General features: G+C 41.1%; 1 protein-coding gene across 1 annotated transcript in view; it reads left to right on the top strand.

Moving 5' to 3' along the window:
• Positions 1–4,106, top strand: part of MACO1 (macoilin 1) — a 36,040-nt gene extending 31,934 nt beyond the window's left edge. The window contains exon 11 of the mRNA XM_083173639.1: positions 2,107–4,106. Within this exon, the coding sequence (XP_083029765.1) occupies positions 2,107–2,309 (203 nt within the window). The 3' untranslated portion in view covers positions 2,310–4,106. The remainder of the gene's footprint in view (positions 1–2,106) is intronic.
• Positions 4,107–14,747: the final 10,641 nt, after the last annotated feature.

A 14,747-nucleotide genomic window follows, 5' to 3' on the forward strand; every position in this document is an offset into this window, starting at 1 on the left:
GCAATCGATTGGCGATTTTGATTGGGATTGCCAAAAGGGGGAGCCCACACATCTAAAATTAATTGTGGCAATCATCTCCATATCTTAAAATTGTCACAATTAATTGCTGATGTATGGGGCCCTTAACTTCAGTGCTGATTGGTTACCATGAGCCACTTCTCCCTTATCCCTGCTTCATACGTATAGCCCACGGTTCTGGGCAAAGTATTTGAAGCGTCTGTAGTAGCATTGGTTTTACAGGGCAAATAGATTTTCCCCCAATTGAATGCCCACCAAAGCGATGTATTCAAGATAGAACTAATATCATCACAAGGGTTCCTTGTGGTAAATAAGCTTATGTTAGGAAATGGCTGCTTTTGCTATTTTAATCAATACGTGCTGTTCTTTAAGTTAATTGGCAAACTATCCTGAGTATATAATTACTGTTAATAAAGATAAAAAATCTGCACTTCCACTTGGATGCAGCAGGGTACCCGGTAGGATCACCCCCTACAAATACAATGAACAGAAAGGGGGAAATAAAGGAACCCGCGCTTCCTATTGGGGTATCTGATACTTGATTGGGAAGATAATTTCTATGTTAAAGTTCTTTTTCCTTTGAAGTCCTCCATCGGAATTCACACCTCAAAAATAAAACAAGGATTTCATGGTGCAGATTTCCAGTAGATTGGAATATAATAGCTTCAGGAAATGTATATGGGCCTTTCCTTAGGCCAAAGAATAAAGCGTAGATCGGGGGTCACACTTTAAACTTGAATCTTTCAATCTTATTCTCCCTATTCAGGAGATATTTAGTGATACTGTGCAAAAGGTTTTTACATGTAAAAGTAATGCTACTGCTAGCCCTTGTTCCTTGGTGTAGAAGAAGAAAAAATTGGCAAGCTTCACAACAAATATGAAAATAGAAGCAAGGACTTGTGCATTGGCTATTGCTCACATCTAATGTTTCCCAGAGTAATTACACTGTGTGGCTGCCTTTTCTGTCAGGGGAAAGCACCACTTGATAGTCAGTAGACTAGTTGTTGGCAAGTGCCTTACAGGTTTTTCAAAGCCGCTGATGATTGGCTTTGATTGATGGATTTCAAACAGCAATACTAAACAACCTGATTTAGTTTTATGCTCTAATACTAGTTGAATTCAATCACTCAAAGCTGCCAGTCATCATTGACATTTGACAAACCACTGGTTAGTAAATCTAGGCCTTGACATTTATACTGGATCTTTTTGGTCACCACTATTACAATAATGGTTTAAGCTTCTGCGTAATTGTGTAGTATGCAACAACAAAGCATCTGGATTATTTAGTTTCATGAATAGTAAATATGCCAAATCCACTTAATTCCAATATTGCAATGGTTTCCCAGGATAGAACAGCTATTTATAGAGTATGCAAGGTTGCTTACCGTATTGAAGTGTATAATGAGGATCCGGCTGCCTTTTTAGTTATAAATAGTAACAAAGCTTTACAGTGTGTATTGTCACTAACACAGTATGCATGACCTGAATCTACATGCTGCTGGAGGGTACCTATGAAGCAGCATGACTGTCAGTGGCCTAACCATAGCACCGCAGACCCTGTGGGCGCCGGGGGTCTGCGGGGCTATCATGCGCTACACTGCCACGTGGGCCCAGGATAAACCTTGCCCCTCTATTCGCTGCAGCCAGGACAGGCAGATCTACTTGTCTCTATCTGCTGTCCCGGCTCTCCTCTTTGCAGGCTTGTTGATGAAAATGACCCTCAAAAAAATGGCCACCCCCTTACAGCAGACACTTTTTGAGGATGCTAGAAGAGGTGTCTGCCCCCTCCTAGCATCCTCAAAAATGGTCTGCTGTTAGGGGGCGGCCATTATTTGTGTGTCATTTTTATTAACAAGCCTGCAAGGAGGAGAGCCAGGGCCGCAGATAGAGACAAGTAGATCTGCTGGTCCCGGCGGCGGTGATCAGAGGGGTAAGTAGCAGGATTGGAGGTGGGAGTTCATCTTCTGTGTATTCCACTTGATGCATTCTTAAAGTATAATGACACGTTAGGTGCAGGTGGTGGTAGTTTTTTGTATTTTTAACTTTTTTTTACAACTTTTTTTTTTTTTTTTTCTCTCCTTTTTCTAGGACAAATACTTCAGAAGGATCAAGAAATCAAAGACCTCAAACAGAAGATTGCAGAAGTAATGGCTGTAATGCCCAGCATCACATACACTGCAGGGACAAGTACCCTAAGCCCTGTTTCCCCACACTACTCTTCCAAGTTTGTGGAAACAAATTCATCTGGACTGGACCCCAATGCATCAGTTTACCAGCCACTCAAGAAATGAATGCCAGCTGACATCAGCCCACCCAATCCCCCATCATTTTTTGTTTGACTGGAGTCAACATGCAAAAGCATCTGTTGAAATTAAAGATGGAATTGTATTACAAGAACTGTATTTGTTGTAATTTAAATGGAAAAAGCAAAGCTGATAGTATCTTGTTGCAATGGGATGAGCGCAGTTTTTTTTTTTTTTTTTTTCATTTGGACTTTTTTAAAATAAACCTCACAGAATTTTGCAGTTCATCTCTTAGCGATTTACACATGATTCACTTGAGTTTAACCCATTGGCCACCATTTTACTTTCATCTGTAGTTAGTCCTTTTGGTCTCTATGGAATTTTATGCATATCTAACAGGCTTTAAGGGAACAGTTGGTCTTCATTGGTCCCATCCCCCTCACCCACCTAATCCTTAAGCAAAAGTGGGTGATTGAGCACTAGACTTTAAATGCAGACCATTTTTTCTCATTACCGTTTAGCGGTTTCCATATAAATTGCACTTTTACCCCCCCCACCAATATTTTAAAGCATGGGAATATATTTCCATGTGCATGGTCTTCAAAAATAACAGCTTAGGGTACCATTTTTATTGTTACAACATATTGATTGTAAGTCTGGTCCCTAGGTTACTTTTTTGTACTGGCTTTCCTTCATTGGGGTAATACGCTGAAAACCATAAACCTAGTTCATTTTACTGAACTACAAAATAAAGTCATTGACCAAATTAACTCTTAATTTATAAGGTTTAAGTATGGACATTTTAGTTACTTGAATTTTCAAAGGGCCGTCATTGTATTTGTTGAACATCGCAGTTTGGAATCACTACTTACTATAGGTGTGGATTTGCCAAAAGCATGCATCACCTTCCAGCATTGTCTAAGCCACTGTCTATTAGATAGCACTGCAGCCTGTGAAAATAAAACACCTGAGGATTTGAGGCTGTTCCCACATAAGCTGCCCCAGCAGTTTTACATCCTAAACTATGTTTTAAGGTCCCCATACAACGTTCTGACTTGTCCAAAGGACAAATTGGACCTGATTTCCTTTGAAGCTCCCCAGCAGCACTTCATACGATTTGGCTATTTTTTAGATACGGTTTATCACATGCAATAAATCAAATATTAAAGGACTCCAGGGGAGATTTGGTAGTGGCGGTCTGGGAGGAGACTTTAAAACATCCATACATATGAATGGGCAACCACTGATTGGCTTATCGCTCTCAACCAATCAACGGTTGCTCATTCATTTATAAGGGAGTTTTCAAATCTGCTGATGCAAAGCAGGGAGAGCACCTCTCCTGCCCGTCTCTTCCCCACTCTGCAGACTATAGGGGTGTGCTAGTGATGGCCCTGCTTGCACACACCTGGACCTGATCGGATGTGATGCATCCCATTTGAAAAAAAAAAAAAAATAAGCACTTGCTATATACACAAATACATCCAATCCCAATGTATCGAGCTGCACATGAGATCTCCAGTCTCCGATGCACACCGGAAAACGTATCTGATCAGACCTGATGTCAAACACCTAGAATTTGGCCAGATCTCATCCAATCCAACTGAATCAAATGAAAACAGGCCAAGTCGGAGCAGTGCATGGGCTCCTTTTCAGTAAAATGAAAAAGAAAAGCAATGCCTTTCTCATACTTTGTAGCATACTGTAAAGCAGCCATTTGGCAAACAGGAAACTACTTTTTAAACATGGTCTCCATGTTTTTCAATATATTTTTTTTTTTTTTAAATAAGTATTGCAGTGTTTTTCTAACTTGATGCAAAATTAAATGTAATTGAACTCTGAAATGCATTTTTATTACAATTTTTTTTAGTTTTCTTTCAATTATTTTTTTTGCCAGTTGTACTTCTGTGTAGAGAACATACAGATAGTGGTAGATGCTCAAATTAGTTCAGTAATACCATTCAGGTGCATGCAAGGGAGGGGTTAATACTGAGTAAGTAAAGCAAGACATTGGTTCCCCAGCACACTGAATGGTATTCGTAACCAATCTTGAACACTACATGATAATAGAATTCAGAGATATTGGTTACTTATACTTGCGCAGGGGTATGATATGCCACGTCAAGGCTTCTCTCTGTGTGTAGAGAACATATAGGCAGTGACTAGGTTGAAATAATACACTGCACCTTTTTAACCACTTGCCTGATATGGTCGGATCAGATGTCACCAGTCAGAAAGACCACAGTGAGGCTGCTGGAAAATAGACCCTCCCTGCTCATCTGCTTCCTTGTCACCCCTACGCCCCAACCCCGGCGCCTTCCATGCTGCTGATCAGACAGCACCCCCCCAATCCCACAGCTTCAGAGATGAGCAGCCAGTAATGAAATGTTAAAAATCAGCCCATGTTTTAATGTCTGATCATCGAATAGTCCTATATATTGACCACTAAACTTTGTACCATTGTTCTATAATGTTCTTTACCTCATTCAATGATATATATATATATATATATATATATATATATATATATATATATATATATATATATATATATATATATAAAATTTTGTAGTACAAGTGAAGTGGTTAAGAAGAAGGCACTGAACGTATATAATTATAATAGGCAGGACCAAAACCTACACCTAATGCATCCTTCTGAGACAGGGGTACAGATTGCCTCCCTTTTATCATTACTCCTTTTGATAAGGTGCTACAGTTTTCATATCAAATTTTACATCTCAGTTGTCATAAGTAGCTTATGCCAGGCATGTCATACACTTCAGAAAATGCATGGCATTAATAAAATGTATAGATACTCTTATACTTTATATGGCTGTCTTGTGTATGGGATTACACATTTTTTTCTAGCCCATACAAGCATTTATCAGTGTCAGTAATGCTTTTGCAAACAGCCAATCATAAGTTATTCTTGCCAACTATCATGCAGTATTTGCATCAGCTCTTAACAAAAATAGGTCTATCCTGGTAAGCATCTGTATCCATACCCTTATGCTACATGTTTGTCAGAAGGCTGCCATCCTACCCTATATTCCCTCTCCAGGCTTAAGGCCCCAACACATTAGGGCCTAATTTCCCCCCTGAGCTCCCCTAGCAGCTGCCTGGGAGAGCTCACTACAATTTGGCACTTTATGGGCCATTTTTTTTTTTTTACATGGAATAAATCATATGCATTTTATCCCATGTAATTTCTGGGGAGCTGCAGGGGCAGGAGAAAAACAAAACTGAGCAGCATGTGGTCCGGGCTGCGTGAAGCGCCCAGGGGCTGTGGTTGCAGCGGTGGTGCAGGCAGTCCGCAGTATCCAGGGAATGCTGGGCTGAGAGTTGAATTTATTTATTTTTTCAAATTCTGCCACTGCTATCCGGTCTGTGTTTCCTGGACACTACGGACTGCCCACAACGCTGCACCCACAGCTCCCGGGCACTTCATGCTGCCTGCCCCCTTCACACCTACAGATCAGGCCAACACATCGTGAGTGCTAAAAAGCACCCGCGATGTGTTGCTGATGTCAGATCCAACCTGCTGCAGGTTCAATCTGTAGGTTCCGACCTGATGCTCATGGGACCATGCATCGGGTCAGATGGGATGCCAAAAACATCCGATTTGGGCTGATTTCTCAGCCCAATCTGTCGGAATTTGGTGAAATCATCCCAAATGTATGGGCACCTTTTTAAGTTTTTAATAGCATCAAGCAAATGTGCATACTGTAGGTGTTTACTCTGTCACACAAAATAAGCTATGCAAATGGCTATGGTATTTACTCTGCATCAAGACTTCAGTGTTTTAATGCAAGTGATTTTCAAGGGTCATAGTATTCTAATCAAACCAAGAAACCAGTGTGAAAAATCACATTGATAAGTCTTCTATTCCAGCTGTGTACTCCGTGACCAACTTTAAAAACACAAATAAAAACAAAAAAACCTTAATGCTCATGAATTGTATTTTACACTACCATATTCTAAAAGCACTTTGTTCCAACTTATCCATAAAAATAAAGAGCTAGGATTCTGTTTTTGAGCGTTTCAAGCCTATGGACACACTTGTATTGGCTAAGATTTTAAACTGAATCTGTGAAGATAAGTAATCCTACCAATTGAAAATTGGCTTCTCACATTTTAAATGGGTTGATTGTGTTGCGCATTTGTACACTTTTTGGATCTATTTCAGTTGAGATTGCACATTCATAATTGTAATGAAAGCAGTGATTCAAGAAATGTTTCCTTATTTTTTGGCTTCTGCAAAAGAGTTACTGCTTTGCTCTAGAAAATACAGGTTGAACAAATTGGTGATCCCATGAGTAGTTGCATCTACTGCATTTTAACGTAAATGTGTACGCTTATGATTATATATAATCTCTTTGTATACTCGACACTCTCCCTCTTCAAAAAAATCATATGTCCTGGGCGACCTCCAATAATTTCATGCACGCATGTTCCAACAGATGGCACTCTCGGTTTTTTAGCATAAATAAGACTCAAAGAAGCTGTCTTTTTAACTCAATGTTTCAATTTCTTTATCCAAAACAGGTCTCTGTCTTCATTATTGCAAGACACAGGAGTGCCGCCCATACATCTGCTATACATTGCAAACGCAGTAAGGTTTGCTTAGGAAGGGCACCTGGTGCACTATCATCAAATAGAGCTATGGAGTGCTATATTTTTAGTCTGCCAACTAAAAAATAAAACTTTTTCTTATCCCCGTTTTACATTGATGGAAAATAATTCTCCAGCTGAGTGATTTTGCATTAGTAACATTGTGATTAAAACCATAAGTGCACCATCCCATGAGCGATTAGACAGAACTCTCCCATTAAATTGTTGAGAACAAGTGTCAGATCTGTAGCTGAAAGGTTTAAAATTTTTCAAAAAAGTGGTTTTGTTCCCTGTGGGGTTTATTTTATCCTTTCTTTTTGCACTTTATGTACCAACATAAAAACAAACAACAAATGTTGAAGTGATGACATAGGTGCAAGGCTATTGAGATTTGAACAGTATTGCAATTTTATTCTGCAAAATAGATGTCATACCTAGAACATTACAAAGTTATTCTGGAATCTGGGCTTCAAGTAATTTTGAAGTTGTCGAACTCCCAACGAAGAGTTAAATTTATACTGTAAATCGCCCCTATATTTGGCTAAAGCTGGCCATACATCAGAAAGATCGATCTTAAGATCGATTGCGCTCATGATTGTGTACAATTTCCCTTGAAATCCCTGGCAGTACTTGGTGATTTTTGGAAACTCAATCTACTCACAATCCATCATACAATCAGTCATACATTCCATCTGCTGTATGATTGTGTACATAAGATGTGCACACAATCTGCATACAATCAATTGAGATTGTATGATTGGGTACAATATCTTTCTGATGTATGGCCACCTTTTAGATTTTGTTTTATTTTTTTTACTCTGGAGCTATTTAGTACATTTAATTGTGCTACTTTCACCTAATAACTGTTCTAAATGTACCCATCTGTTTTAATTGGGATATTTTCAGTGAGAGATTTTAATATTTGTTTTTTTTATAGTACAAATCAGAAAATGTCCCGTCGCCCCCGGAACTGTTGTGATGGACCAAAAACCAAACTATTGTGAAGATAGGCTTGTGTGTTATGGGGAGTGAGATTGTGTAGGTTGTACTGGTCAGTAGAGATGTGAATAATGTATTACTATTGGTGTTTGTAGTGGACTGGGTCTTGTTCAGTGCCTTGAATAGACTGTTACAGTGCAAACAATTAGCATCTGGGATTTGCTTCCGTTTATACAAAATAATTTGGGGCCTTTTTAAAAGTCTGATTTCCATGACAACAGTGGAAGAAGGCCCTGCTGTAAATAACATACTGCCCATTAAAGCAGGTTTGGTTTTATTTTAATCATAAGATATTTGTATTCAGTCTCATTTAACAACCACCAAAGAAACAATAAATCTTGCAAACATAACTTTAATTGTTCTCTTGACCTTTCAAAGTTTTTTTGTTTTAATTTCTCCAAGGTTTCAATTCCGACATGCCTAAAAGCATATGGAAGGATCAGCTGAAGTCAGATTTCTATCTATATGTTGTGTTAATGGACAGTGCTTGCATAACACATTCTATACATTAATCTGTATAGTCATAGACATGGCTATCTCCTAACCTTAATTTTATGGACAATTTAAATGCTGCCAAGGACATATCACATTCAACTTATATTACATTTTCTTGAATTCCAGAAGTAATTGTGTATTAAAGTACATTGCCGCAAAGTTTAAAACAAAGATGTCAGCTACTTGAAGGACCGTGTATGGTAATCCTGTATTAGCTTGGGGCAATCATTTCACAATAAAGCAGAACTAGCCAAACCATATACAAATGATTTATTCATTATACTTTGGAGTTTAGACTTCAAGCTTTAGCAAGATGTTTCTGTTGCAATAATCCTTGCATTTTCAACCACCTTGTAGTTCTGTCAACATTTTAAGTGTTTTCCCGATAACTTTGCTTTATTCCAGCTTTGTGCAAAATACACATATCCATCCCCAACTTGTATTAAAAGTTCCTCCTCTTTTTTTTGCAGCCTTCATCGTGATTTTGGTTGATTTACTTGATCTTGGCTTCATCCAGAAATAATAAAAATGAAGGGGTGCTCCCAGCTTGAGACCTTTCCCTGGAGCCAAATTAACAAAGACTAGTAGGGAGGGGCACTCAGCAAAGCGTCATGAGACCGTTACATTAATTACACAGTTTGTCATATGTCAATGTTTTGCTCATGCTTGACCTTTTATCAAGACAGATATCATAGCACTTTTAAAAAAGCAGCATACATCAAGGCATCATACAAGTTTTATAATGCATTTGCTGTATGCTGCTTTCTTGAAGCTGCTATGATGTCTGCCTTGTATACTGTATTCTATTTATATATTGAAAACCTATTGCTGCTCTTATCCCTATGGGGGTATTTATTCGATCTTGTTTAACCCTTTGAGTGCCAACATCTGTGTGAGAGCTGTTCAAAATATCTGCAAAAAATTACCAGCGTTTCTCACATTTGTTATATAAACTCAAATAACAAATGTTGTGTAAAAAAATTATATTTCCTATATAAGGTAAACATTACAGGTCATTATGATGAATAAAAATGTTTGCTTGGCAATTTTTTACACATATTTTGACAAATTCACTTGGCACTAAAGAGTTAAAGCAGGTATGTCCAAACAATGGCCCTCCAGATCTTGTGAAACTACATGTCCCAGCATACTTTGCCATAGTTTTAGCATTCCCTAATAGTAAAACTGTAGCAAGGCATGATGGGACTTGTAGTTTCACAACAGCTTGAGGGCCATAGGGGGTTATACTGATTCACTCAGAAAAGGCACAATCACTCTCTAATGGACAAAACCATATGTGCTGCAGGTGGGGCTGATGTAACATATGCAAAGAGATTTAGATTTGGGTGTTTTATTGTTTCTGTGCAAGATAAATACTGGCTGCTTTATTTTTACGCTGCATTATAGATCTCACTTTGAAGTACAAACCCCACCCAAATCTAATTCTCTCTGCACATGTTACGTCAGCCCCACCTGCAGTGCACATGGTTTTGTCCATCAGACAGTGATTGTGCCTTTCCGAGTGAATCAGAATAACCCCCATATTTTGGACATGCCTGGGTTAAAGGGTGGGGAGTGTTCTCCCACTACACCTGTACAGATTAGTGCCTGATGACCAGTGTGGCCACCTGGCATCTGTAAAATTAGAGACACTCATTATAGAAAATAAATCTGTACAAAGGTCCAACTTTAGGCCAGTATTCAATGATATTTTTCACGATGTGCAGCGTATCCTGTTTAGGATTTGCTGCACATTTGCCGGGTTCCGGAGGGCTGGAGGATTCGCTGCCAGCCCTCCCTCTCCCCCTATTCAACACGTCAGGGGCTCGTTGCCCCGACGGCAAATTTTACCCCCCCCTGCGAATGCCGCAGGGAGCCTGGGGGACGGCGGAAGGACACTGTGTGGGGGAGAAGGAGGGCTGGCGGGGACACAGGCAGCAGAATCTGGCAGTGGAGGGACAAGTGCAGTGAATATATAATGAGCGGCTCCCCGCCTCCTGCTGACGTCATGTAAAAAAAAAAATTAAATATATATGCATGTGCTGCAAATAGCATGCCCCTTCACATAATAAAAGGGTACTTGTTTCCTAGCAGGGTGCCACCGATTTTAATTGTATGAAATCGGGTCGATGCGACCGACCGAAATCGCATGCGATGCGACCGACCCGATTTTTACATTGGTACCAATGTTAAATGCTCCCCAGACCCCATTTTTCATTGTATACCCACCCTGATGGGTAATTACTATGTGAAATGGCCCCCCATTGTTAAAGCCACGATCAACGTCAACCCGAAGTGTGGCGAGCGGCGGCGGTATGCGTCCTCCGACCTTTTCATACCCCACTATCCACGTCGGTGTGGAGTTGATTTTATATAGTGTGGGGAGCCCCGCGAGGGGACGCGCATTACTTCAGACGTATTACGCGTCCCCTCGCGGGAAACGCGGCGCTCGCCACGCTTCGGGCTCGCTGCGCTCGCCACACTATATACAATCGACTCCACACTGACGTGGATAGTGGGGGTATGAAAAGGTCGGAGGACGCGTACCGCCGCCCCTCGCAGGCTAGCTGCGCTCGCCACACTTTGGGATGACGTTGATCGTGGCGTTGCGTTAAATAATGGGGGGGGGGCATTTCACATAATTAACCATGAGGGTGGGTTTACAATTAAAAATAGGGTCTGGGGGGCATTTAACATTGGGTCTAATGTAAAAATTGGGCCCGTCGCGTTGCATCGCATGCCATTATAATGGCATGTGATGCGACCAAAAGTGTATTAAAAACGTCTTTAAAGCCAGAAAATCGGGTCGGTCGGGTCCCATCGCATACCTTAAGTCAAAGTATGCGATGGGACCCGACGGGCGCCGTGCTAGGAAACAAGTTCCAATAAAAGTACTGATTTTTTGACACCAAAAAAAATACCTTTATTTTAAAAGATCACTTTCCAGTTCACCTTAAAAAGATGTTGAATGCAAAACAGTGAATCATGGCGAAAATCATGGTGAAAGCAGTTCTCCATCCTGGCATTGAATACACTCTCGGCGAATCACAGTGAAAACCCCATTGAAACACACCAGCGAATTGCAGCGAGCATGAAACGGAGAACTGGCCGGCATTCACTGTTCACTTTCGGCAAACTGTAAACATTGAATAGGGTGAAACAGATTTTCAGTGAAAAGAGTGAAAAAAAACTCGGTGAATCCAGAGCATTGATTACTGCCCTAGACTCTCCAATGTTGAAAGGTATGGCAAAGACATGGGCAAGTGTACAGTATACACTTGCTATGTTTTTCTCTCATTTTGAGGAAAGATATTGGCAAGAGCATCCATCCATGAGACCACCAATGCACTCACATAGCAGTATTCAATGAGGCTGATTCGCCATGTTTTATGGCGATTTTGTGCTATTTTCGTGCTGTACGGCGATTTTTTGACTAAAACGGGGAATCACCCTATTCAATGACCAGATGGCGAATACATTTCAAGGTTTTTATCGTCATGATTTACTGAGTAGCAATCGCTATCTTTTTATGGTGAAGTGGAATGTGAACTTTTAAAATAAAGTGTTTTGTTTTTACATTTGGTGTAAAAAAATCAGGAATTTTATTCTGAGAAGGGGCATGCTATTTTTATTCATGTGCTGTAAGCACATGAATATATATTTAATAAAAAAAAAATATATATATATATATATTTTTTTTTTTTACACAGAGCAGCCAGCAGGGGGCCGGGAGCCGAGCCGCTCATTAGATATTCATATATTCACTGCACCCGATCATTACATATGCACGGGGTGTAGTGAATACCCGGTCCCCTGTTGGCTATCCCGGGGGGCAGCCTGTGCTGCCTGGCTCCCGGGGAGCCCACCTCCCCCCCAAACGTTCTGGGGCAGGCAGAGAGACTTCCATCCCCCTGCCTGCCACCGTCCTCAGGCTCCCTGCGGCATCGCCGCAGGAGTTAAAATTCGCCGGTCAGGGGCAGTGAGCCCCTGACTCGTTGAATACTGGAGCCGGCGAGGCTCCGGAACGCGGCGGGCAGTGGCGAATGTGCAGCGAATCCTAAACAGGATTCGCTGCACATTGTCAAAATTCTCATTGAATACTGCCCACTGCCTCTGTCATTGGAAATTTGTGCTGACAGAAGATCTAAGTACTTTGGAATTGTGGTCTGTTGCCATAATGTCTGTTTGGGAGAGACTGCATTTTTTTTGCAGCAGCAGCTGGAAGGCAATCCATTGTAAAAGTCATTCCCATAAAACTCTTGACTTTATTAGTTGACTAGAATCAGGAACAAACCGCACAACTACATCTGTCCTCCGAATTGATCTCAATTTATACACTATGGCAATGCTAATGATCGAATTTAATATCTACACCGCTAAAGCTGGGCATACTATACACCTGCAAATAAAATCTTGTCAGATCGACAGGCATTTTTTCTGTCAGGAGATGATACCCTGCAGTTATCTCCCAGTGTATGGCTCCTGATATCTGCACTCTTCCAGCCAGTAAGAAACCTTTTCATGTTCCTTGACTATGAAGCATATGATATGAGAGACAGGATTATATGCAACATAAAAATCTTGAAATATGCATGCAAATATGCATGAAAAATACTTAAAATATGCATTAAAAAGTGTTAAAATATGCTATGTTAAATAAAAAAAATATATATTTTTAACTTATTTATTTAAAAATCAGCATGCAATTAGTTGCAAATAAACCTCAAAAATAGGCCCAGAGCAGCTGCAGATGTCTAGTGCTGTTCCCCTTTTATTTTTTCTTCCTGGCTGCTACATCATACTGCAGCGTCCTAGGCTCTTCTTGCATCAACTACACGGACCCTCATCTCCAGCGCCGATGGATCAAATGTCAGCATAGCATGTGAGTGCGGCGCAGTGGAAGGCTTCCTCCCTGCGCCGCATACTCACTGTGACACGGCATTTCCTCAGCGCCGCGTGATGTAACAACCCTTCCACCCACCTCATCTGCTGCAGAAGTCTGTCTCTGGTGTAAAGTTCCAGGCCAGGGGCAGGCAAAGGTTCAGGAGCTTCGTAATGGCATCAGCCCGACTGACTTTTATCAACATGGATTGGCAGCCTAGAGCAGTGTCAGACATAGCGTACATCCAAGGTTCCCCACACTGCGCACATATTGCCCCAGCCTGCACACCACTAACTGGCCAGCAGCAGCAGGGCAAAGCAGTGCTGTAACTCATGGGTGGGAAGAGGGCGGGACCTAAAATATGCACCATCACTAGATTTTAGGTAAAATATGCAATACACTTTTGTTGGTAAGCTGCTCAATCAGAGGTGTGTCATTCAGGTGCCAAAAGGGGGTGCAATTCTGTCTAGGAAAAAACATTTGGTATCCCAATTGCACACTGAGTGAAACATAACTACATATTAATCAGATAACACAGAGATTTTGGTTGCGTATATCTGCAGATATAGGGCTAAGCCCCCAGGCCATTTGTCAAGGCATCTCTGTCACTGGGGGTCCCTAATACTGGGTATGGGTCTGGGGTGTGGGCCCCCAACATGCCGACACAGGCTGAGTACTCCAGGGCAGCACACAAATGAAAATTAGTAGGGGTTAATAAGAAGCACATAGGTGCTATGTAGGGAAGTGAAGGTGTGATTAAAATACAAAATATATACAATGTGATAGGAAAAAATAAGTGTTAATAAAGTGTTAGGGTGTGCTAACCTGGAGCAGACCAGCCATATCAACATGAGGGGGACCACACTCCCAAACCCATCCCTTAAGCAGTAACATATATGTCTGGGCTTAATAGCACAGTATAAGGCCACATGATAATGGCATATAACATCTGAGAGCCAGCTTACCTGGCGCTACCCCTGGCTTCTCCAATGGCACTCAGGTGTCAGCAATCCCTCCTAATGCTGACCCATCTATGCCTCTCAACTGCACAACACTTTTGTTGGTAAGCTGCTCAATCAGAGGTGTGTCACTCAGGTGCCAAAAGGGAGGGGCAATTCTGTCTAGGAAAAAAACATTTGGTATCCCAATTGCACACTGAGTGAAACATAACTACATATTAATCAGATAACACAGAGATTTTGGTTGCGTATATCTGCAGATATAGAGCTAAGCCCCCAGGCCGTACGTCAAGGCATCTCTGTCACTGGGGGTCCCTAATACTGGGTATGGGTCTGGGGTGTGGGCCCCCAACATGCCGACACAGGCTGAGTACTCCAGGGCAGCACACAAATGAAAATGAGTAGGGGTTAATATGTAGTTATGTTTCACTCAGTGTGCAATTGGGATACCAAATGTTTTTTCCTAAAATATGCAATAACCCGTGAGAATGGGCGAAATATGCAAATGCATATGCAAATATGCAAATGCATATAATCCTGTGG

This window comes from Crinia signifera, chromosome 2 (genome assembly GCF_055691185.1).
Source record: "Crinia signifera chromosome 2, ASM5569118v1, whole genome shotgun sequence".
NCBI lineage: Eukaryota > Metazoa > Chordata > Amphibia > Anura > Myobatrachidae > Crinia > Crinia signifera.